This window comes from Macaca thibetana, chromosome 4, assembly GCF_024542745.1.
Source record: "Macaca thibetana thibetana isolate TM-01 chromosome 4, ASM2454274v1, whole genome shotgun sequence".
Taxonomy (NCBI): domain Eukaryota; kingdom Metazoa; phylum Chordata; class Mammalia; order Primates; family Cercopithecidae; genus Macaca; species Macaca thibetana.
In genome coordinates, this window is record NC_065581.1 from 25141654 (window position 1) to 25167292 (window position 25639).

The following is a 25639-nucleotide window of genomic DNA, read 5'->3' on the forward strand; positions in this document are numbered from 1 at the left end:
ACTCTTGGGTTTTTAAGGAAGAGTGTGGTTTAGACACTTAGAAATGTCTTTGTTTACTTTTCTTTTTTCTGAGTGCACTGTGTAAGCACCACGTGGTCTAATCTCATATTAATTCTTCCTTTTTGGAGACCCAGGATTCAGTGTGGGCTCTGCCCAGAGCTCAGAGATCCAGTTAAAAGATAGGTAGTCAGTCCCTACCTAAATAAAATTAGTCTCCTTATAGAATCCTATGATAGACTTCTATAATTTTATGTTTAATTTGGCATCCATTTTTAATCTCCCTCTAACATCACCAGACTTTTTCCTCTTTGTACCTTATGATGTAAATTTTGCTATATGATTTTCACCTGAGTTGTTTCCTTTAGTATGCAAATTTAAGGCTATTTAGCTGACAACTGCCTGGGGTTGTGAAACAGTTTATCAGGAATCTGAAAGTCTAAAGGGAAAAAAAGGTTTTTATAAATCTATAAGATGTACTTCTATCAGCATGCCCAATATATCTATGTATTTACGTGTTGTGTACACAGTGTTTCACTACTGAAAATATATAAAAGAGCTCTAATTAATTGACTTAAGAAACTAAAAGTGTTGGCTGGGCACAGTGGCTCACACCTGTAATCCCAGCACTTTGGGAGGCCGAGGTGGGTAGATCACCTGAGGTCAGGAGCTTGAGACCAGCCTGGCCAACATGGTGAAACCCCTTCTCTACTAAAAATAAAAAAAAAATTAGCTAGGCATGGTGGCGGGCGACTGTAATCCCATCTACGTGGGAGGCTGAGACAGGAGAATCGCTTGAACCCAAGGAGGCAGAGGTTGCAGTGAACTGAGACTGCACCATTGCACTCCAGCCTGGGCAACAAGAGTGAAACTCTATCTAAAAAATAAATAAAATAAAATAAAATAAAAGCATTTGCATCAAATACTTTATCAGGAGAGAAGAAAAGATTCATAAAATGCTTTTTCAACTTTACATAACTTAAGTAAAATTTTTAATAAAGAAGCTAGCTTTAAAAATTATAATATTAGAAATGTCTTAAGAATTGCCAGCACAAATTTTTTTTACATTAATCAAGCAGTTTCATAGTTTTGCCTGCCAAATACTATACAGTGTCAAACTTTGGCATAGGCATTATAAAACTATAAATCCTGCCCAAGACAGAATGATCTTTGCTTGTGTAATCTTTCATAAAGAAGACATTGATATTAGCTTAATAAAAATAGCTACATCTTGAATTGAGTAAGATACCATAACTTCTAATCTTGTTGCTTTAGGCAGTCTAGTTCACGAGTAGTAAGGTTTGTTTTGGGAAAGGACTGTTACCATCTTTGTTTCAAAGCTAAACTATAAACTAAGTTCCTCCCAAACTTAGTTTGGCTTACCTACAACCAGGAAGGAACAAGAACAGCTTGGAGGTTAGAAGCAAGAGCAGGATGGAGTCAGTTAGGTCAAATCTTTTTCACTGTCTCAGTTGTAATTTTGCAATGGCAATTCCATAACTTCAAATAATGACAATCGCAGTTTCTACAAGTGATCTAGGTAAATGATTAAAATAATTAGGTAAATGTAATAGGATAAATACTTGTAGACAAACTCATTATAATTTAGAATCAAAAGTTATATTAATAATAGATATTTCATTATTTGGGCATTTTCCAATAAAAATATATTTGTAGAAAAACATTCTTTCTAAAAAAAAAGTATGTCCTTTTAAAAAAGGTGAACAATTTTTGTCTAATTCAAAGCTTATTTAAAGGGCATGTATAAAACAAGGTAAAAGGAACCAAGAAATAAAAGATATGTAAAGAAAGTTATCAAAATAAAGAGTTTCTTTTAGGTAAAAAAGCTTAAAGAGAAATAATTTCATATGAGAAAGAATCTTGTATGGTAAATTTAGTCCTAGAGTAAAATGACTGTTTAAGAAAGAAGGATGTTCAGCCAGGTGCAGTGGCTCAAGCCTGTAATCCCAGCACTTTGGGAGGCTGAGGTGGGTGGAACACCTGAGGTCAGGAGTTCGAGACTAGTCTGGCCAACACGGCGAAACCCTGCCTCTACTAAAAGTACAAAAACTAACCGGGCATGGTGGTATGCACCTGTAATCCCAGCTACTCAGGAGGCTAAGGTAGGAGAATCACATGAACCTGGGAGGCAGAGGTTATAGTGAGCTGAGATTGTGCCATTGCCCTCCAGCCTGGATAACAAAGTGAGACTCCATCTCAAAAAAAAAAAAAAAAAAAGGAAAGAAAGAAAAAGAAAGAGAGAAAGAGAGAAAGGAAGGAAGGTAGTTAGTTCAAGACAAACCAGAAAGCCTAAGCATGTCATGAACAGTCTGTATAAGTCACAATAAGAGGATTTCTAAATAACAAAACAAAAACTTTTATATGATCAAGTTGCCCATGATTAAAGGGAAATAATAGTGGTCTTTCTAGAGGTTGGGTCTGATGTTTAAAAAATGCCACTTATACACTTACATTGCATCTCACTGGTTTTGGTTTTCTCTCCTCTTTTAAAAGGTATGAAATAGTAACACTCTCCTTCAACTCATTTTCGGCTCATATAAGTTTTTTCCCTGCTCAGGTTCTCTTTTTGGTGGCCTGATGCTACCAACATTTTCTTAAAGGTCTAAAGGAATTATTTTCTTCCAACATAATATTCTGTGCACTGCAGAAGGTATTTTCTTGGCCTTTTGGTAGCTGGCCTAACAGATTTTACATTTATCACAATAACTCCTATGACATTATTATTAAGTTTGCTTTGCTTAGGAAAAACTGAGATTTAAATTTTTTTTAATTAAGGTTATTACATTCTTGTATCTTCCTGTATGTACTTTTAAAGTCCTTGTGACATTGAGTTACAGGGTTTTGACTCCTGGGTCTAAAAAGAACACCAAGTCCTGCTAAATCTTAAACACTGACAGCAATTAAAACCTCATCTCCAGGCCCCCTAGAAGATGCCAATCAAAATAAACTGCATTCCTGAGACATAGGGCCAGAAATTAAAGGCATTCAACTCCTCAAGGCCCAGGGGCTATCGCAGAAGAGGTGGGCTTGTGAGATTGCAAGGGTTAATTTTAAGAGATAAAATAAGTTCAGTTTCTCTATAAATTAACCATTAATGTCAAAGGCACACTGATGCAAGACCAGTATATCAACCCCTGTGTCAAATTAACAAGGTTTTCTTGAAACATTAACCAACTGCTTAATAGAGGTTACAAAGATATAAAAGGTTCATGGAAGGTATATCTTATGATCAAGATTAAACCTTTATGGACTATTTATACAATTTTGAAAAACAAATTTAATTGGCTTCATGCTGTTTTTTATTAGGGCTTAATGTTTGGAAAATTAAGTCTCCTCTCTCAAAGAATGAATGTTTTTGCCCTTTTTTTTTCCTTATCATTTTGGCTAAATGAATGACTTATTTTGCAATGACCTGTAATCCTATTTTGTGATATCAAGTGTTTAAAATCTTTGATATTTGACAAACTTTCCAAAATCGAATTATAAATTATGTCTTTTTCTGACCTAATTAGTCCTTTAAGATATTATTAATGGGTTCTCTAAAGTCCAAAAATGATGTATTTGGCTTTTCGGTATGAAAATTATACAGGAAACATTGTCCAATATGAAATGGTTTTGGTTTTCTTTGGGCTGTATTTGTATAAATGTTATTGGTATGTATTCCAAAATTATGGGAAACTCCTATTATTCTGATATGACACAGTGTATGTTATCAGTAATAATTATAATTTTATGTTAAATTATTGTGTGCCACAGAGGTAACAAAATGTCTTTGACTATGGCTGCCCTAAAACTTTTCATAATTCACAGACAATTGTCTTTTTGTGGTCCTTTTCAGAAGATGATTTTATAATCAGCTATGAAACCCTTAACAGGTGCTCTTAAATGCATGTTTCTGATGACTTTGGAGACTGTGACATCAAAATAGAGAAAAAACTTTGAGGACTCATGGAGAGCTGAAATGTTCATGAATATCAAGCAGAACAAGAATTAACTGCATGGACTAAACTAATAAAAGTGTGAAGTAATCTTTTTTTTAACTTTTTGCTTAAAACATTGCTGATACTTTGTTTTTCAGAATCAAGAAACTTTTAAGCTATTTACAGCTTTTTAACAATTGAGTATACTCCTATGAACAAAATTTGGAGCATATTTGTTTTTCTCTACATGATTTCTACAGAATTTGAAATCTGTTTGAGAGTATGACAAAGTTATTTGCGTAAGTGCGATAAGAATCTGTTTTCATTTGTAACAGGACACAATTGAAGAAACTGGTTATTTTATCAAGGCTTTGACTGGAATAGTGTGCTTTCCTTTAAAGAATTAAAGTTGACTTATGGAGCCAATAAAAAGCCCCTTGGAAAAACTAGCCTCATACCTTTGTCTCCACAGTCCCTGTACAGGGTTCCTGACCTGTGGTAAGTAAAGAATGTCACTTTCTGACAGGCCCAGGAGCTCCAAGTTTTTCTTAGGAGCTCAAAATGAGAGGAATTCACTCAACTCATAGGTATTTCGTGGTACAAATTCATGGATGGGCTGGGCTTTAAAAAAGTCTTCTCTGAGATTCCTTCTGTGGAACAAAGTTCCATCAAAGCCAATTTAAAAGCTTATGTTAAAAACAATTATTCTTATGGCACTGTATACAAAGAATTAGGCCAAGTACAATAAAGAAAACCAGTCCTGCCGGATTTGTCTTTAATAAAAATGGGAAAGTGGAGAGAGAAAAATTATGTTCCAAAAACTATAGTACACCTATTGTTAGATTCTAGTCTTGTGTAATATTTTTCAATTTTTATTATTTTCTACAGTTTGGACTGAATTCTAATTTTTCTTGACTACATATCTTCAAAACAATGTTTTCAATTTTTTTCCTTCTTTTTTTTCCTCCATTTTTCCTAATTTGGAGTCACTGGAAACTAAAATGTGCTTTCATAAAGCACTGTGAAATGAAGCTAGACAACTTAAACTTCAGAAGGAAATAACAGGGACCTATTTACGTACATAAGCCACTTTCATACCTGCCTACTGATGTATGGACTTCAGAGTAATGTGGCCTATATCTATTTTCCAGAACTGTTCTTTTGTTTGTTGTTTTCTTCCCCCTATTTTCTCTTCATAGGACATGAGACTTCACAACCTTCTAAAAATGAGCTTTCCTAATAACTCGGGACTTACCTGTCTAGGTATAAACCATCCTAGCCACGAGAGATCAGATGAAACCTGAGGCCAGAGACTCATTTTCTTCTAAAATGCTTTCTCCAACAGATTTTTAAAAAGAAAAGGGGGAAATGTGAAAGGAAAGTATTTTGGGCCCCTCAAATCAATAAACTAAAGGAAAATGTCAAGCTGGGAACTGCTTAGGGCAAACCTGCCTCCCATTCTATTCAGTTACCAAGGTAACTTTGAACTCTGCTCACCAAGATAAATACGTATATCACTGCCTTCTTTGGAGAGGCTAAATAGAAACAAAAAAAAAAAAAAAAAAAGCAACCATTTGTCTCTTATCTACCTATGACCTGGAAGCCCCCTCCCTGCTTCAAGTTGTCCCACCTTTCCAGACCGAACTAATGTTCATCTTACATATGATGTCTCATGTCTCCCTAAAATGTATAAAACCAAACTGTGCTCTGACCATCTTGGGCACATGTTGTCAGGACCTCCTGAGGCTGTGTCATGGGTGCACGTCTTCAACCTTGGCAAAATAAACTTTCTAAATTAACTGAGACCTGTGTCAGGTCTTCAGGGTTCACAGTGGTTAGTTAGCATTTAAGAGTCAAATAACCTGAAGGGCTGGGCCATGATGGTAGGTATAGAGTGAAGTAAATCTGTGTGAACATTAGAGAACATTCTAGAGTTACCTGTTAGATTTGGGTAACAGGTAACTCATGGACAACTACTCAGCTCTCACTGTGAATACACCAGCACTGAACTACCCCAAAATGACCTGAGAAGTAAGACTGACAACACAGTGGAAGAAAAAAGCCTAACACCAAGTGACTAAAGCCACATAGGGCAAATTAGGCTAAAGCAAAGCTTGAAAGGTGGGGGTAAATACTCACAGCATTACTGGTGTTGAGAATTAGACTGACAAAGCACATGCCCAAGAGCCCTATCTGGCTCTGCCGGGCACTATTGCTATTTCTTTGGCAGTCATTGAGAAAAAACTAACAAAACAATCCTGTCCTGGTATTGCTGCTGCACTGGGGAGAGGTGATCTATACAGAGGGGAGAGGAGGGGGAAGGGACAGTAGAGGACAAGAGGGGAAGGGACAGTAGAGGAGGGGAGGGGATGGCAGGGAAGTTGGCAACAGCATCAGTTCTTCTAAGAAATGACCAGAAGGGTCACACTGTTCAGGTCAGGAACAGCTGGTGATCTGCTATTTTTGTTTAGTAATCACAACTAGCCTCCCAGGAAAATTCTGTCTGCTCTCCAGCAGGCTTTGAAAAAGAGCCCCCCATACACACATACACACTCACAGGAGCATGCACACGCACACACACACACACACACTCTTCTGGGAGAGAGGGGAAAGATACCCATAGGAGGCTTGGGTCTTTGAATACAAAACCAGTTAAATGTGTGTTTTCCCTATGCACACCCAAACACAGACACACACACACGCGCACACACACACACACACACAGAGAGAGAGAGAGAGAGGTTTTACTATTTATCAAGCCAGGAATAAATTTTAAATTAGAGTTCTTAGAGAGGAAAATTAAATAGAACATACAACTTTTAGATCAGAGAGATGGCTTAAACACGCAAGAGTAAAATTTTCTAGGGGAAGTAATTTGCTGATTGGTTCATTTAAAATTTCCAGATGAATACATTTCCTGCCAAATCTAAATGCAAGAAAGATAACCAGTGAGAAAGCAAAGGACTCTTGGTACCTTCCAGCTAAATCCTCGATATCTTTTATGAACAGGCCTCCTTGGTGCTTGCACACATTCTTGCATGCCCTCAGTCGGCTCTTACTCTTGTACAAGATGTAGTCTTTGCCAGTGCTCTTATTACGAAAGAAATTGATTCCTTCCTTAAGATTGGCAACTTCCACAGGTGATAGGCACAACAGGATCTCAGTTGTTTGTTCAGTGCTATGAAAAGCCAAACATTTTGAGAGGAAATGTTAATAATGTTAGGTTTTAAGAGATAATCATTTCAAACTGACAGCTCAAAACCCCTTTCCCCTAAAATACTCCCCTAAAATACTTCGTAAGCCCCTTGCGTTCCAAGTACCCAGGTTTGGTGGCTACCTGAGGATGCATTTCTCCCCACCTTGTTATGAATGTAAATATACATCTTACTTGTTAAATATACCTCTCCACTTTTCTAGAGAACTAAGATCCCTCTTACTTGCCTGCCCATCGTCTGCCAGTTCCTCTGCCTGGGTATTTTGAAAGAACAGCAGTTGCTCGTATCGTTTCTGTGGCTCATTTGCTCCCATAAGCCATTAGTCAGCCTGGAAGGAGGGCGTTTGTGGTATTTCCTTCAACAGTTACTGATTTCCTTTGACAGTTTTCTCCCTCTACCACAGCTCTTTTAGAAGCCTAACACTATATTCACTTCTGAGAAGCCACTGTGCTGTCCCTCCCATCTCTGCTCTTTTGCATCTGGACTGCCTCTGCCTAGAACGCAGTTCCTCTCCACCACGCAGCATCAGTCTTGACTCAAATAGAACTGAATCGTCCTCTTCCTGGTTAAGCCTTCCAAGACACACCCCAGGTCCAGGCTAGCATTCTTGGTGTGCATCTCTCTTCTGTAGAACATTATAACGTTGTAATTGGCACACTGCTCTGTTTACTTACACATAGGCACTTTTGAAAGCACTCTATCTTCCTTCTGCCCCTACCACTTAGCCGACTGCCTTTCACAGGCTATGTCTTCACTAGCTCTCCACTTAATGAGTCACCCCTCCCACTGCACTCAATTTGACTAATTTACAAAAAGCTCCAGCAGCAAATGAAGCATTTGAATTTTTTTTTTTTAAGGAAACAAGCCGTTATACTTCTCAAACCCCAATTTCTAAACACTGTTTACAGTGCAACACTGAATCATAACGGAATATTATTTTTGCCAAGAAAGGTTTCAAGATATCTTTTGCAAAATCATGGTAGGAAATCTGGGCACATGTTGTTTAGTTTTATATTTGACTCCAAACAAAAAAGTAGCCAAAATTCTCTTTGCGTGTTAACTTAAAACTGATTTGCAGCACAAGCATGTTTGTGGCACTTTCACTTTCCTTTTTAGAAGCACTGAAAATTTCTTAAACGGGATAAAAATAATTTTAAGAACACTCCAGGGTAGAAAATAACAGAGAAACCACTTCCAATTTTAAACTGATGAAGGCATAGCTCTGTAATATTATGATCTACTTTCTCAAAGCAGATTCTCCTTGTCACCTCTGTCCCAAATTCCTAGTAATTGAGTTCCCAATGGACTTGAAATTATTCCAAAAATATGTTCTAAATGTATTTGATAGGAAGAATCTATTCTAAATATCATGACTTCTTTTTTGACTTTGTTCTTACAAGTACAAATATCTGACACCAAGCTAACACAAGCACTGAGGCAATTCCTGGAATAATTAGTCTGAGAGTATAAAAGGCAAACCTCTCTAGATTTTTGTTGTTCCATTGAATGAATTCATATAGCCAAAGTTCTGTGTTAGATTTCAACTTATATCACAACCATGTAGAACAGGTTTACTTAACCACACTTTTGTACTCAGTTCCATGTGAAAGTCACATTGGAACAGAAGGCAAAAGAAAAAAATGTGTGCACCTATATACATGCTTTTCTATATATGTTTTTAAATGATTAGCTTTACCCCAAAGTATTTTTAAAGATATCAATGAATTTGCTTCTATCAAAATCAGAAAAATAAAATTGTAGCAAATTCTTATTTTGCTATGAGTAAAACATTAACACTAAAATGAATTTTAATACACCTACTTTTTAACGTTTCAGTATTTTTTTCAAATACTTTAATATTCTTGAAAAATGACAATTAAAATACATTATACAGGGCACACTTTTTCCCTTTTGCCTCAGAAGTAGTGGCTCAGTGTGGCAGTATAACATCCTGTCTTTAAGTTTTGTATATTTTGTTTGTCATGGAATTTGTGCATTCATTTTGGCCTTAAAAAATATTGTGTTGGCCAGGTGTGGTGGCTCACACCTGTAATCCCAGCACTTTGGGAGGCCAAGGCAGGAGGATCACCTGAGGTCAGGAGTTCGAGACCACCTGGCCTATATGGTGAAACCCTGTCTCTACTAGAAATACAAAAATTAGCCAGGTGTGGTGGCGGGTACCTATAGTCCCAGCTACATGGGAGGCTGAAGCAGGAGAGTTGCTTGAACCCAGGAGGCGGAGGTTGCAGTGAGCTGAGATCGCCCCACTGCACTCCAGCCTGGGTGACAGAGTGAGACTCCATCTCAAAAGAAAAAAATTAAAATGAAAAAATATTGTGTTAAAATAATTTCCATTTTAATCAAGATTATTTTTTACATTCCTTAAATTTTCTACAACTTAAAAGTTGTCTCACTTGTCTCACACTAATCCTGGGCTCTTTTATTTTCTGATGCTTAATGATGATCTAAACTAGGAACTAGTTAGAAGTCAGCTTCATAGGCAATGTATGTATCTCGCCTGAATTATCTCCATCCTGTTCTTTTTCTGAAGATTAGTAGGAACCAGATATAAGTGTGTAACAAAAGAATTTTTAAAATTTACCTCACTAGAGATCACAGAAAATAACTATATTGATGAAAATGTCATTGGTTTACTATTTCAAGGGCCTATGGAACAAACAGTGATGCTTTTGAAACTTACTTTGAAAATTCAAAATCTAGACCTCAAAAAAAAAATACACAGGGGAATAGAGTTTTATGAGGTAAAACTGTCATTCATTCATGCTCTGATGCCACCACATACCCTGAGGATCTCTTCAAAGGCTACTGACTGGGGCTTCTAAGCTCAGAGCTGAGGGAGAGGCAAGGATAGGAATGATATAAATGTCAACTATACTTTCAGTCCAAGCAGGGCAAGGAGCCCAAATAAAGACTACTTCTCATGAAACTAGAAACCCTCCAGGGGGTTAAAATCTGAGAAAAAGGGTGGAGGAAGAAAAGGCAACGCATGCAGAATTTTCAGTCTGTATGTACATTTTGCTCCCCATAATTTCTTAGGTATTTTGTTTTCAGTGGGAAGATGTTCATTATTCTGTTCAAGAAAAGGTAAACTCTATGAAGGCCAAGACTACAGTGCCTGTCCCATGGTAGGTGCTCAGTAAATATCTAGTGAATTAAAGAATATCCTCACAAGAACAAAATGTGTACTCCATGGTTAAAAGAAGAAAAATTCACCTACTGTACCCTGTGATACTCAATATCTAAAATCAATCACATAAGCTTCCACTTTAGGAAACTAGAAAAAGGAAAGTAAATTCAAAGCAAGAAGAAAAAAAGAAAGAAAAATTAGAGCAGAAATCAATGGAATTGAAAACAGAAAACTAATAGAGGAAATCAACAAAACCAAATGCCAGTTCTTCGAAAAGATCAAAAAAGTGATAAGCCATAGCTAGGCTAACTAATATTTTAAAAGAGAGAGATGGGGAGGGAGGATGCAAAAATATTAATATCAGACTGGGCACGGTGACTTACGCCTATAATCCCAGCACTTTGGGAGGCCAAGGCAGGAGCATCACTTGAGCGCAGGAGGTCAAGACCAGTCTGGGCAACATAGTGAGACCCTGTGTCTAAGGCAGATGTGGTGGCTCACACCTGTAATCTCAGCACTTTGGGAGGCTGAGGTGGGCAGATCGCTTTTAGCTCAGGAGTTCAAGACCAGCCTGGGCAACACAATGAAACCCCATCTCTACAAAAAATGCAAAACAATTAGCCAGGCATTTGGTGGCTTGTACTTGTAGTCCCAGCTACTTGGGAGGCTGAGACTGGAGAATCACTTGAGCCCAGAAAGCAGAGGTTGCAGTAAGCTGAGATTGTGCCACTGCACTCTAGCCTTGGTGAAGGAGTGAGTCCCTCTCTCAAAGAAAAAAAAAGAAAAAAGACAGACCCTGTGTCTACAAAAACAAAAAAATACTAATATCAGAAATGAAAGAAGGGACAATACTACAGATCTTATGGACATTAAAAAGATAATAAAGGAATGCTATGAAAAACTCTACACTCACAAATTTGATAACCTAGGTGAAACAGACCAATGAAGGACACAATCTGCCAAAACTTGTACAAAAAGAAATAGACTATCTGAGTAGAACTATATACATTAAATAAATTGAATCATTAAGAACCTTCTAAAACAGAAAGCATCAGGCCCAGATGGGTGTACTGGTGAATTCTACTATAATTTTAAAGAAGAATTTATACCAATTTTCAAAAATCTCTTCCAGAAGACAGAAACAGAGGGAATATTACCTGACTCATTCTATGAGCCCATCACCCTAATACCAAAATCAGACAAAGTTATAACAAGAAAAAAAACTACAGGCTAATTTCTTTCATGGACATAGATGTAAAAATATTCAACAAAATATTATGAGATATAGCAATGTATAAAAAGAATTATATGCTATGACCAAATGGGATTTATTCCAGGCATGTAAGGCTGGTTTGACATTCAAAAGTCACTTAATATAATGTATCACATCAATGGGCTAAAGATGAAAAGTCACATGATCACATGCATTTGATAAAATCCAACATTCATGATAAAAACTCTCAGCACTCTAGAAATAGAGGGAAAGTTCTTCAGCTTGATAGGGAAACTTTAAGCTAGGCACAGTGGTCCATACCTATTAATCTAAGTGTTTTGGGGGGTCAACACAGAAGGATTACTTGAGGCCAGGAGTTTAAGACCAGCCTGCTATGTTTAAGACCAACATAGCAAAACCCCATTGCTTAAAACAAAACAAAACAAAACAAAAGCCAGGTGTGGTGGCTCATGCCTGTAATCCCAGCACTTTGGGAGGCTGAGGCAGGTGGATCGCCTGAGGTCAGGAGTTCGAGACCAGCCTGGCCAACATGGTGAAACCCTGTCTCTACTAAAAATACAAAAATTAGCCAGGTGTGGTGGTGTATGCCTGTAATCCCAGCTACTCAGGAGGCTGAAGTAGGAGAATCACTTGAACCCAGGAGGTGGAGGTTGCAGTGAGCTGAGCTCATGCCACTACACTCCAACCTGGGTGACAGAGTGAGACTCCGTCACATACACACAAAAAAATTAGGCAGGCATGGCAGTATGCATCTATAGCCCTAGCTACTTGGTAGGCCAATATGTAAGTATCACTTGAGCCCAGGATTCAAGGCTGGGTTGACCTCTGATCACACCACAGCACTCCAGCCTGGGAGACAGAGCAAGACCCTGTCTCTTAAAAAAAAAAAAAAGAAAGAAAAAAATTTTTAATAAAAACATCTACAAAAAACATACAGCTAACATATACTTAATGGTGAGAAAGTAGAAGCTTTCTTACTAAGGACAAGGTAAGGATGTTGTCTCTCACCATTGCTTTTCTATACTGCATTGGAAGTTCTAGATGATAAAATAGGGCAAATAAATAAATAAGTGGTATACAAATTGGGAAGAAAGAAAGAAAACTGTTTTTGTTCACAGATAATATGATTGCCTATGTAGAAAATCTGAAATAGTCAATTCTTAAATGTGGGCTGCACATAGAGACTTCCTTTCAAAGAGTACAGTATGGAAATGATGAAAAAAGAGTAACTTTAACAGTAAGGAAATGTGACAATCCATCAATATCAACGGTGACAAATTATGTTAAAACGTAACTTTAATATGATGTAGTCTTCCTCCTGCAAACCCATAATCCCAGTCTAATCATGAGAAAAAAAAATCAGATAAATTCCAATAGAGAGGTAACCTATAAAATACATGGTCAGAACTCCTTGAAACTCAAGGTCATCCAAAACAAGAAAAGTCTGAGTAAATATCTCAGCCAAGAGAAGCCTAAGGAGACATGATGGCTAAATGTGATGTGGTGTCTTAGATGTAACCCTGAAACAGAAAAAGACATTAGGTGAAAGTAAAGAGACCTGAATAAGCTACTCAGGGCGTTAAGACAAGAAAAAAAAAGTCAAACACACAAGGGATGGAAAGAAAGAAATCATTTTTGAAGATAGTTAGACTGTATATATAAACATTCAGAAGAACCCACATATAAATTATAAGACTCAAATTATAAGACTCTGAGAGTTTAGTACAGCTGTTAGATATATAATCAATAGTTTAAGAAATCAATTTATTCTCACACCAGCAATAAAAAATACAAAAATTGAATTTAAAAATATATAATTTAAGATACCAGAAAAGGCCGAGATGGGTGGATTACCTGAGGTCAGGAGTTCGAGATCAGCCTGGCCAACATGGTGAAACCCCCATCTCTACAAAAACTACAAGATTAGCTACGTGTGGTGGCACATGCCTGTAATCTCAGCTACTCGGGAGGCCGAGGCAGGAGAATTGCTTGAACCTGGGAGGCGGAGGTTGCAGTGAGCCAAGATCGTGCCACTGCACTCCAGCCTAGGCAACAAGAGCAAAACTCCATCTCAAAACAAAATAAATAAATAAAAATTAAAAGAGAGCATAAAAAAATGAAATATCAAGAAATAAATTGAACAAACGATCTCTATGGAGAAACTTATGAAACTCTATTGAGAGATATTAAGTGTATCTATAAATGAAGAATTATATTATGTTCATAGATTGGAAGCTCAATATTATGAAGATAATCAATTTACTCCAAATGTATCTGTAGACTTACTATAGTCTCAATAAAGCCCCCAGAATTTTTTTTTTTTTTACAGCTTAAAAACTTACTCTAAAATTTATTAAGCTATGCAAAGGGCCAAAAAGAGATAAAACATTCTTCAAGAAGAACAAGGTGGGAGATGAAAGAGGATTTGTTCTAGCAAATATCAAGACTTATTGTAAGCTATAATAATTAAGATTGTATAGTGTTGGCTTAGTGGTAGATAAAATAATCAAGGGAACAGGATAGAGGCCTGGAAACAAATCCACATATACACCAACACTTGATAAGTGACACTGTAGAGATCACTAGGGAAAGGATAAATGTTTCCACTAAACTTGGTGGGGTAATTGGGAACCCATATTAGAAAAATAGATTGGACTCCTTCCTTATTCCACAGACAAAAATCAATTTCAGACAAGTTAAATACTTACATTTAAAAGATAAATAATCAAGCTTTTGGAAGTTATTTAGGAGAACATTTTTATAATCTTGGGACAAGTGGATTTTTTTCAACAAAACACAAAAAGCTCTACCCAAAAAGGAAAATTATTGCAATTTTAGATTACACTAAAAGAACATATATACCCCAAAACAGCATAAAAGAGTAAAAAGGTAAGACACATAATGAATATTTGCAACATAAATATGACAAAGGATTTCTAGGCAGAATATAGAAGAATGTCTACAATAATAAAAAGACAATCTACAAGAAAAATGGGCAAAAAGGTTTGAACAGGTACTTCACAAAATAGAATATCCAAATTGTGAATAAAGAGAGCTCAGCCTTACTAGCAATGGGGAAGTGAAAATAAAAACCACAATGAGGTACCACTATACTCATCAGAATAACTAAAATTAAAACAACTGCAAGCACCGAATGTTTATAAATAGGAGTATGGAAACTCTCTTATGTTACTAATGACAATGTAGTGAGGTTCAATCTCATTGCAAAATAGTGTGGCATTCTACACTAAAACAGAAAATACACATATACTGTGACCTAACAATCCTACTCTTAGCTAAGTTTCAACACTGGAAAAATGTGTGCATATGTTCTTCAAGATACATGTACAAGAATATACATCACAGAATCACTCATATTAGCCCCAAATTGGAAACAACGCAAATGTTTATCAACAATGAAATGATAAATTATGTATTTATATGTTATACAAATTATACACTATAACAGTGAGGTAGCATTCTGTGGAATACAAAAATATAAATGAACCAAATAAGACTCCTTGTAACAACATGCAGCAGTGCCCAAACATAATATTGGATAAAAAGAACAAAACACACACACACACACAGGCAATGTGACTCCATTTAAATAAAGTTCCCTAATAAGAAAACTAAAGTGTATTGTTTCGGAAAATGAGGAAAATATTACAAGAGTCAGGGTAGTATATATCTTTAATGAGAGAGTTTTAATCAGAAAGGAGCACATTATGTAGGATGCAATTAAAGCAAGGCATAGGGCAAAGTTGTAGCTTTAAACAGCTATAATAGAAAAGAAGAATGATCTTAATAATCTTAAGACTTCAACTTCAGATCTGGAAAAAGAAAAGCAAACAAAACTCAAAACAAGTAGAAAGAAGAAAATAATAACAGGGTAGAAATAAAAGAAGTAGAAAAAACAATAGAGAATCAGTAAAATTTAAAAAAAAATGGTTCTTTGAAAAGATCAGCAAAATTGGCAAACCTTCAGGTAGATTGACCAAGATAAAGAGAAAAAGCACAGATTACAAAAAATCAGGAATGAAAGAGGAGATATTACCATTAATTCTACAAATATTAAAAGGACTATAAGTAAATGGTATGAACAAATATATGCTAACAAAGTAGATACTTTAGGTAATGTGGACAAATTCCTAGAGGAACACAAATTGCCAAAACGGACTCATAAAGGAATAGAAAACATGAACAAACCTATGACAGGAAAAGATATTGAATCAGTAATTTAAAGTATTTTCAAAGAAAAACATAGGCCCAGAGGTTTCACTGGTGAATTCTGTCAAACATTTAGAGAAAAATTAGTATTGATAGTCCATAAACTCGTCCAGATCAAGTGGGATTTATCCTAGGAATGCAGGATTGATTTAATACATGAAAATCAATTAATGTAATATACCACATTAAGAGAATAAAAGGTAAAAACCACATAATAGTCTCAAAAGAAATTATAATGCAGAAAAAAATTTTGAAAAAAATTTAATACCCTTTCATGACTAACCCCCAAACCCTCACAAAGACACACTTTACAAACTAATAGAAAGTAATTTTCTCAATCTAATTAAGGGAACCTATGAAAAACCCAAAACTAGCATTATACTCAATAGCAAAAGACTGGATACTTTTTCCCTAAAATCAAGAAGATAAGGATATCTGCTCTCACCACTTCTATTCAACATTTTACTGAAGGTTCTAAACAGGAAAATTAGGCAAAATAAAGTCATCAATTTGGAAAGGAAGAGTAAAGCTATTTGCAGACAACATGATCTTGTATATATAAAATCCTAAAGCATTTACTAAAAAGTTTCCAGAGCTAATAGACAAGTTAGGCAAAGTGTCAGATATAAGATGAATATACAAAAATCAATTGTATTTCTACATGTTAGCAATGGACAGTTCAAAAAAGAGATTAAGAAAACAATTCATTCAGAACGTCACTAAGAACAACAAACACTTGGGAGTAAGTATAACAAAAGAAGTACAAAACTTGTACACTGAAAACTACAGAATATTTTTTAAATTAAACATCTAAATAAAGAAGAAGATACTCCATGTTCATAGATCAGAAGGTTAGATGGCAATACTCCTTAAATTTTTCTACAGATTTAATGCAATTCCTTTTTAAATCCCAGAAACTCACAAGCTGATCTGAAAATTCATAAGAACACACAAAGGACTCAGATTAAAGTAATCTTGAACAAAGTTGGAGAACTCATACTTCTCCATTTCAAAACTTTCAACAAATGCTGCTGGGATAACTGAATAGCCACATGCAAAAGCATAAATTGTACCCCTATCCCACACCACATACAAAAATTAAGTCAAAATGAATCATAGACCTAAATATAATAGCTAAAACTATAAAAGTTTTAGAGGAAAACTGTAGGGAGTGAGTTCAAGGATTTCTGGATTGATCGAAGAAAAAGATATCATGAGCTGGCAGCAGCATGCACAAGCTTTAGTAGGGTGCTGCTTTAGCAAGTAAGCAGGAGGAATGAGTCCTTCACATCTTGAAACTATCCAGTCTTGGAAGGACCACCATTCAGAAGGGAAGGAGAGCAAGGAAACTTCTAGGAAAGGGGGTAAGTCAGAGGCACAGCAGGGACTCTCAGGGTCAGTGAACTCAAAGGACAGCAGCAGCCTGGCATCTTTATAACACTGGGGCTTATCTTATCTATGGATAGTAAATATTGCCAATTTCATAGATTATGCAGATCAGGCGCTAAATGGCTAAAAATCTGCTTATTTGGGCTATGTTTAAAACAATTGTATGTGTACAATTTTAAGTCTGGTGCTGGCAGCCTTTGAGCTAATGGATCTCAGTCTGCTGTGAAGAAATAAACAACCGAAGAGCTAACACATAGAGAACATCTCTGAGTCATTTGTTAGGTTGGTGCAAAAGTAATCACAGTTTTTGCCATTACTTTTAAAGATAAAAACCATGATTACTTTTGCACCAACCTATACTTTAGAAAAATAGGAATATATCTGTGCGACTTTGGGTGAGGCAATGATTTCGTAGACACAACACCAAAAGCACAAGCAAAAGAAGAAGAGAAATTTGACTTTATTGAAATTAAAAACATTTGCATTTCAAATGACACCATCAAGAAAATGAAAATCACCCACAAGCTGAGAGAAAATATTTGCAAATTATATATCTGTAAGAACCTTGTATCAAAAATATACAAAAAATCTTTAAAACTCAATAATAAGAAAACAACCCAACTAAAAATAATCAAAGGAGAACCAGGCATGGTTGTGCACATCTGTAGCCCTAGCTACTCAGGAGGCTGAGGGAGGAAGATCACTTGAGCCCAGGAGTTTGAGAGCAGCCTGAGCAACATAGCAAGACTCCCATCTTTAAATAAATAAAATAAAATAATGAAAGGATTTGAACAGACATTTCTCCGAAGAAGATATATAAATGGTCAGTAATGCACGTGAATTACCTAGGTTAATCATCCTTAGTTAACCTAGGTTAACCATCCTTAGTCATGATAGAAACTCAAACCAAACTACAATGAGATGGCACTTCACATCCATTAGGATGGTTATAAGAAAAAATGTAGGTAATATCAAGTGTTGCTGAGGATGCAGAGAAACAGAAACCAACAAACACTGTTGTTGATAAACTTTTGATAGGTTTGGCAGATTCTCAACATGTTAGAGTTTCTGTTGATACAGCAATTCAATTCCTCGGTCTCCACCTAAAGAACTGAAAGCATATGTCCACACACACACACAAAAAGCCTGTATATGAATGTTCACTTCGCTATTACTGATAGCAGTCCCAAAGTGCAAACAACCTAAATGTGTCTCAATTAGTGGATAAATAAAATGTATACATCCAAGTAATGAAATACTATTTGGCAATAAAAAGGAATAAATTACTGATACATACTACAGTAGATGAATCTCAAAAAAATTCTGCTAAATGAAAGTCAGACACAAAGACCACATATTATATAATTCAATTTATATGATATGTCCAGAATAGGCAAATTCACAGAGACAGATTAGTGGTTATCAGAGACAATGGTGGGGGTGTAGACAGAAAATGGAGACTGACTGATCAAGGGCACATGGTTTCTTCATGGGGTGATGGAAAAATTCTAAAATTAGATTGTGAAGATGGTTGCACAACTCCATAAGTATACTAAAGACCATTGAATGGTACACTTAAATCAGGTGAATTTTATGGTATGTAAATCATATATCTATAAAGCTATTTTTAAAAAGAAAGCAGCACATGAGAGATTTCTGGGGTGCTTACAGATAATATGACTTTTTTTTTTTAACCAAGGTTAAACTGGTGTTCATTTTCTAAGTGTTCTTCATTTATGTTTTCTGAACTGCTCTGTATGTTATATTCCACAATAAAAATAACGGGGAAACTGGTGTTTTAAATATGCCTTTTCAAAGTATATTCACTCCTCACGTATTCTGATGTACAACTGTAAGTAAAGTTTGACCTCTCAAGAGACAGCAGCACATTCCTGCAACCAGCTATAATCAACTATAATCAAGCAATAATCTGCTATAATTAAGGAAGGTCCTACTGCAAACAGGTTTGACTTTCAAGTCAGCCAAACTTCCTCTATGAGGGCCTTCCAGTGACAAGTTCTGGAAGTTCTGAGTTATATTTTAATAAGAGAAGTGCTTCCTGTACACAATGCATGAGTAATAATGATGATTGTAATAATTAGATTACACTTAAAGAGCAAAATACTAAAGAAAAAGTCATTGTAAATTTCATATTTTTCATTCTCTCATTGACTTTTTAAAACATCTTGTTTGGAAGTAATCACAGACTCACAGAAATTTGCAAAAATACTCCAGAGTCCCCTGTACCCTTCAGTTAGCTTCCCCAGTGGTGATCTCTTATGTAACCGTATTACCGTATTACAATATCAAAACCAGGAAATTGACATTGGTACAATACTGTTAACTAGAGCACAGACTTTATTCTCACATCACCAGTTTTCACAGGCATCTATTTGCCTGTGTGTGTGTATACAGTTCTATGAAATTTTATTCTGTGTTTAATTTGTGTAGCCATCACTACTCTCACATAACTCAGTCCAGGTAAGCTTGCTAAGGGTGGAAGTCGGCCTCCCTGCTCCACTGGGCCCTGCCTGCCCCAGACCCAGCTGGTCCCACCTGCCCTTCAGTCTAATGCCTGTCCAGCCCTCTGACCACCTGGAATGGAATGAGTCTGTGCGCTCCCTCCAGATAAGTGTGCGGGGCCTTCCTGTGCTGGCGCCTGTGACCAAGGCCATGGACAATGACACTTACCCCCTGGCTGCCTTCTAGAGGACGCCAGGTAGGATTCGATACCCAGTAGCAGTCATTGCTGACCTGGACACAGGTCAAGAGGAAAACACCTGGTTCAGTTACCTGAAAAGGGGCTACCCAACCCTATCAGACAGCAGGGACAGGGTGGTGGTGAAATGAGACAAAGAACACTGCATCCTCGAGTCCCACCTGGCGGAAAGTGGAGAGCGGCATGGAGCTCTCGGATCTGAATGTCTCTGGTGGGGAACTACTCTGTGGACGATGGGAGAGGGGTGACCTATCAGATGGAAGGCAGCAAGGCCGTGTCCTGGGTAATTCTCTCCGAAGGCGATGGGGCAGTGGAGAAGGGGTTCATGGCAGTAGAGGGCCACCGTCTGTAGGAGGGTGGCCTGGGCAAGGAGGGGGCATAGTAACTGAAAACGTGGAATGGGTGAGAGTGGCAGGCCACAAGGGCAGCGTGGACCACAAGAACAGGTTGTGTAGCTGCAACATTCCCAGGGCCGCCACGGAAATTCAACTATCAGGCTGCCTCACCCCTAGTCCGCCTGCTGGAGACCGCTACTGCGCTGGTCCTGTCCTCAGCACTGCAGCGAGGACTCCTGAGTGCCACCCAGGACTTTGGTGTTACATTTCCGTCAGCCACATAGGGGAGGTGGGCTGCGCGCACATTCAAGTTCATTCTTCAAGTTCATCCCCAACACCAATGACCAGATCACTGTAGACCTCAAGTCCAAAGAGGACAGCAGCCAAATCGCCACCTGTATCATGGTCTTTCTCCCTCGACAGACTAGTCCTTCTGCCGGGCACCAAAATCCGAAGTGTAAAGTACGAAGGAACAAAATGTATTTAAATTTTTAAAATTAAAACATTAAGCAAGGCTGAGGGGTGGGCAGTTTTTAGCTACACTGGAACTCACATTTTAAAAATGCCAAAGGACTGCACTTTTGTTTTGTTTTGTTTTGTTTTTGGAACGATCAGGTGTATGCCTGGTTTAGAGATCTCCAAAACAGGGAGTTCAGTCCCAGGCTGAGAAAAGGGGCAGAGGTTCAGGAACCTCGAGGTTGCCCTGGCCAGAATGTTTCTCTGTGCTGCCGGCTGGTGGTAAAACTGATCACTGCAGGCATCTTCATAGGGGGTCTACTTTTTGAATTGGTCATGTGCTTTCGTCCATCTGAACTCCCTTTCTTCTCTTTACCTTTGTTCTTTTGTTCAAGAAGTATTCCTGGAGCTCCTACTATGTGTGAAGCACTGTGCCCCACCCTGGAAATACAAGGAGTATGAGGAGGACCTGACTGCTAGGAACTCCCAGGCCACCGCCTTTTCTTCCTATGTTATGAGCCTTGGACTTTGTGTCCACCTCGCCAGATCCTTGGAAAAGAAAATGTTTATATTGCAGGACACTGTAGGGCTGTGGGCAAGGGCAGGCCCCTGCGGGGGACACATTTACCCATACCTGCCATAGGAAAGAGCTCAAGCCTATCTGTTTTTTCCCACACTTCAGATGAAACCATCTCCACCTCATATGGCCAGTGACTGTTTTCTTTCTTCAGGAAACTTCTATGGCTGGGTAGCACTTTGAAGTTTTAATTATTAACCTATTTTAATAAAAGTAAATTCCTTTCTTAGAATTACTAAATCTTGGCTGGGTGCAGTGGCTCACGCCTGTAATCTCAGCACTTTGGGAGGCCAAGGCGGGCGGATCACGAGGCAGGGGATCAAGACCATCCTGGCTAACATGGTGAAACCCGGTCTCTACTAAAAAAAAATACAAAAAAATTAGCCAGGCGTGGTGGCGGGCACCTGTAGTCCCAGCTACTTGGGAGGCTTCAGCCTATATTGACTAGATCATTCTTTCATGCATCCCCACTCACCACAAAACCCACAGTACTACCTCACTCAGGCCATAATACTTGAACCATGCCTTTTACTTAAATCCGGAAACTGGCCTTAGGAGATAACCAAGGTTTTTGAGTATCCCACATAGGTAAGGAATGTTGAGCCACTGATTTACACTGTTGTTACAGCCAGCCAGATCACCAGGTTGCCTATTATTGAAGATAACCACTGTAACCAGATATGCTGACTGGTTACCCTTCACACTTGCCCAACCCATCCTGCCTACCCTACCCCTGAAGTCAATTCCCACGCTTTGCCCAATTAAAAAAAAAAAAAAAAAAAAAAAAAGCCCTACGGGCTTCAGTCAGGGAATTCTCTTTCTCTCTTGTGCTGCCTCTCATGTCCAGGTATAAGATAAGTTCCAATAAAGACTTCTCTGGGGAAACTTTCAGCCTCATGCCAATTTCTGTGCATTAACAGCCCAAGAACCCAGAGTTGGTACCATTTCTAGCAACTGTTAGAAACTGTCATGCCTTTCAAGACTTTTGTGAATGACTTGAATTTTTTATTTCCTGACTCCAAGGGGACCCTAGTTTCAACAGGCCTACTGTTTTTTTATGTTGTTGTTGTTGTTGTTTTGTTTTCCTGACTCCAGTGGGACCCTAGTTTCCAACAGGCCTATTGTTGATCCTTGACCCTGGGGCTCCTTTATTCTGGACATAGTCTGTGAATGAGGCCTGTCATTTCCCTGGAGTTTCTTTCCATGGCCTTTATTTCTCCTCTTTTCAATGGGAATTTTGCAACCCCTACTCCATGGAAATGTCACACTAACTTTGGCTTGTCATTTGGCTCCTGCTGTCTTTTCTGGACACTCCAAGGGAAAGGCAGAGTTGGGTTTGAGACAGAGGTTAGGCATGACCACAGCTGAGAAAAGACATTTCCTTCAGTCACAGTGCTCCTCCCCACGGCAGCTACCTCACCCCAACCCCCACAAGATAGTGTAGGGCATGCAGTAGGCAGGAGGACCACAGACTGACTGTCCCCATGCTGGTCCCAGTGGACTCTGTGGGCTCTGGCTATGCCTGTGCTTGACCTTCACAGACCTCTTCCCCTTTGAAACACAGCTGTGAGGAGGGAAGCCAGGAAGGACGCCTCTCACACAGTGGTGGTCTGTTTCTTCCATTACAAAATAAGCAGCAGAAAAAGTGAAGGCAGGCTCCTGAATGTGACACATTTCTCAAGAACTCAGATCTCACCAGGCATAGCCTGCAAGACCCAAGTCTGTTCTAACTTTGTCTGGCTGGGCTCTCTGATCCTCCTCCTCAATCATTGTCCAAGATGTTCAGACTCTGTCATTTCAAAAATACAGAGAGATAACATCAGGAAGGCTGGAGCATGTGGGACAGTCACTAAATTGAGACCTTTCTGTTGTGTTAATATCAGCATCTGAGTCACAGCCCAGGTGCCTGGAAGTAGCATTTTCATACAGTCAGTGGGTTTCAAATACTTTAAGGCAAACCTTTTTTCTTTCCCTCTGTATTCACTACAGTCAGCATAATGATTGTGTTTGTTCCCTACTGGATCCATTTGTTTTATAAAGTATCTGACAGGAATGTGAAGAACAAAATGATACATAATTCTTGTAGGATGTGGTGGCGCACACCTGTAGTACCAGCTACAGCTTGGGTGGCTTAGGGAGGAGGATCATTTAAGGCCCAGATTTCAAAGTTGCAGTGAACTGTGATTGCACCACTGCACTGCAGCCTGGCTGACAAAGTGAGACTCCATCTCAAAAAACAAACAAAATGACATATAACTCTTCTATCACCACCAAGAAACTTCCTCAGTGAAGCTCCCAAGGACTACCCTTTATAGTCACATCCCCACTGTTCATACCCTTTGGCAACCACTGATTTGCCAGCTATCTTATAATATTGTCATTTCATGAATGGTATGTAGAAGGAATCTACATTATATTGCTTTTTTAAACCGTCCAAACCTTTTTTTTTTCTTTTTTCTTTTCTTTTTTTTTTTTTTTTTTTTAAGCATTTCAGCCCCAAAGACCCTCCAGCTAGTTCTCTTTCTCCCTTCGTTTATAGCCAGGTATACTTTTTGTGGTGGTTGTTTCGACACACCTAATAGCTTACTAGTTTTCTTCCTACATTTTCAGTCCTTTTTTGTTTGCTTTGTAGATGGATCCTTCCTCTATCTGGCCATTAAATATTGTAGCTCCTCAAGGCTCAGTTCTACAACCTCTTCATTTGACAGTTTTTCCCTAGAGAGTCTCCTCCATACTCTTGGCTTCAATTATCTCCTGAGCACAAATGACTCTCAAACACATATATGAGTAGACCTTGAGCCACAAAGTTGTATCTGTATAGCTAACTACCTTTTGTACATATGTATTTGGATGTCTTAAAGACACCTGAAACTTAGCATATCCAAAATTCAGCTCAGTGCATCTCACTCATTCTCATCCTTCAAATGTACTTCATGACAACCTGTTATCTTCAACAACTCCCTTTTGTCTCCCTACCCTATAGCCAAGTCAAATCCATTAATCTTACCTCTTAAATCTCTCTCACGACCATCCTCCCTGTCACCCTAATCTAAGCCATTCCCATAGCCCTCTGGGCCACTGCCATAGACCCCTAACTGGTCACCCTAAATTCACTCTTTCTCTAAGTTGTTCTTTCCACGATGACCAAGAATAACATAGTTACTTAATTTTAAATTTTTGTGAGTACATAGATGTGTGTAACTGTGGGGTATATGAGATGTTTTAACACAGGCATGCAATGCTTAATAATCACATCATGGAGAATGAGGCAGAATAACATAGATTAAATGGAAATTTAAAATAATTCCACCCTATCAACCTTTTTTTTCACTTGTCTCCTGTCACTGTTCCTAGGAGAAAGAGCAAAATTCCTAACATGCCTAGGAGGTGATACATATATAATGACCCCTATGTACTTCTTCCAGCTTATTTTGTACTATGTTCTTCCTCCTAATGACATCTGGCCTTCTTTCATTTCCTCAGTGTACAACCCTATACTCAGACTATTCTCTTTTGATCCCTTCCTCACAGACTTAACTCTCCTTATTGTTATGGGAAGTCAGGGACCCTAGACGGAGGGACCGGCTGGAGCTGTGGCACAGGAACATAAAATTGTGAAGATTTATGAACATTTATCAGTTCCCAAATAATACTTTTATAATTTCTTATGCCTATCTTTACTTTAATCTCTTAATCCTGTTATCTTCGTAAGCTGAGGATGTACGTCACCTCAGGACCTCTGTAATGATTGTGTTAACTGTACAAATTGACGTGTGTTTGAACAATATGAAATCAACGTACCTTTAAAAAGAACAGAATAATAAATAATAGTGATTTTTATGAAACAAGGGAAGACAACCATAAGGTCTGACTGCCTGCGGGGTCAGGCAAAAAGAGCCATATTTTTCTTCTTGCAGAGAGCCTATAAACAAACGTGCAAGTTGGAAAGATATTGCTAAATTCTTTTCCTAGCAAGGAATATTAATATTAATACCCTGGGAAAATAATGTGTTCCTGGCGGGAAGTCTATAAACAGCTGCTCTGGGAATGTCTGTCTTGTGCAGTTGAGATAAAGACTGAAATACGTCCTGGTCTCCTGCAGAACCCTCAGGCTTACTAGGGTTGGGAAAATTCCTCCCTGGTAAATTTGTGATCAGACCAGTTCTCTGCTCTCAAACCCTGTTTTCTGTTGTTTAAGATGTTTATCAAGACGATACTACTGAACATAGACCCTTATCAGTGGTCCTGCTCTTGTCCTTTGCCCTGTGATCTTTATTGGACCCTTATCAGTGGCTCTGTTTTTGCCCTTTGCCCTGTTCCCCTCAGAAGCACTTGATCTTTGTTGGACCCTTATCAGTGGTTCTGCTTTTTGCTCTTTGAAGCCTGTGATCTGTGTAC

At 38.1% G+C, this 25639-nt stretch overlaps 1 protein-coding gene and 1 pseudogene across 8 annotated transcripts in view; one reads left to right on the plus strand and one right to left on the minus strand.

Annotated features, from left to right (window-relative positions):
• The window catches only part of LOC126952976 (cytidine monophosphate-N-acetylneuraminic acid hydroxylase), a 352378-nt gene that overhangs the window by 51911 nt on the left and 274828 nt on the right, over positions 1-25639 (minus strand). For 6 of the 8 annotated variants that reach the window (XM_050788206.1, XM_050788209.1, XM_050788207.1 and 3 more), the window contains one exon: positions 6913-7116. In XM_050788206.1, the coding sequence (XP_050644163.1) occupies positions 6913-7116 (204 nt within the window). Of the gene's footprint in view, positions 1-1380; positions 1548-6912; positions 7117-7379; positions 7895-25639 lie in introns of those variants that run through there. The other 2 variants (XM_050788205.1, XM_050788213.1) reach the window with 2 other exon arrangements.
• LOC126952998 (soluble calcium-activated nucleotidase 1-like) lies at positions 19641-20615 on the plus strand (annotated as a pseudogene).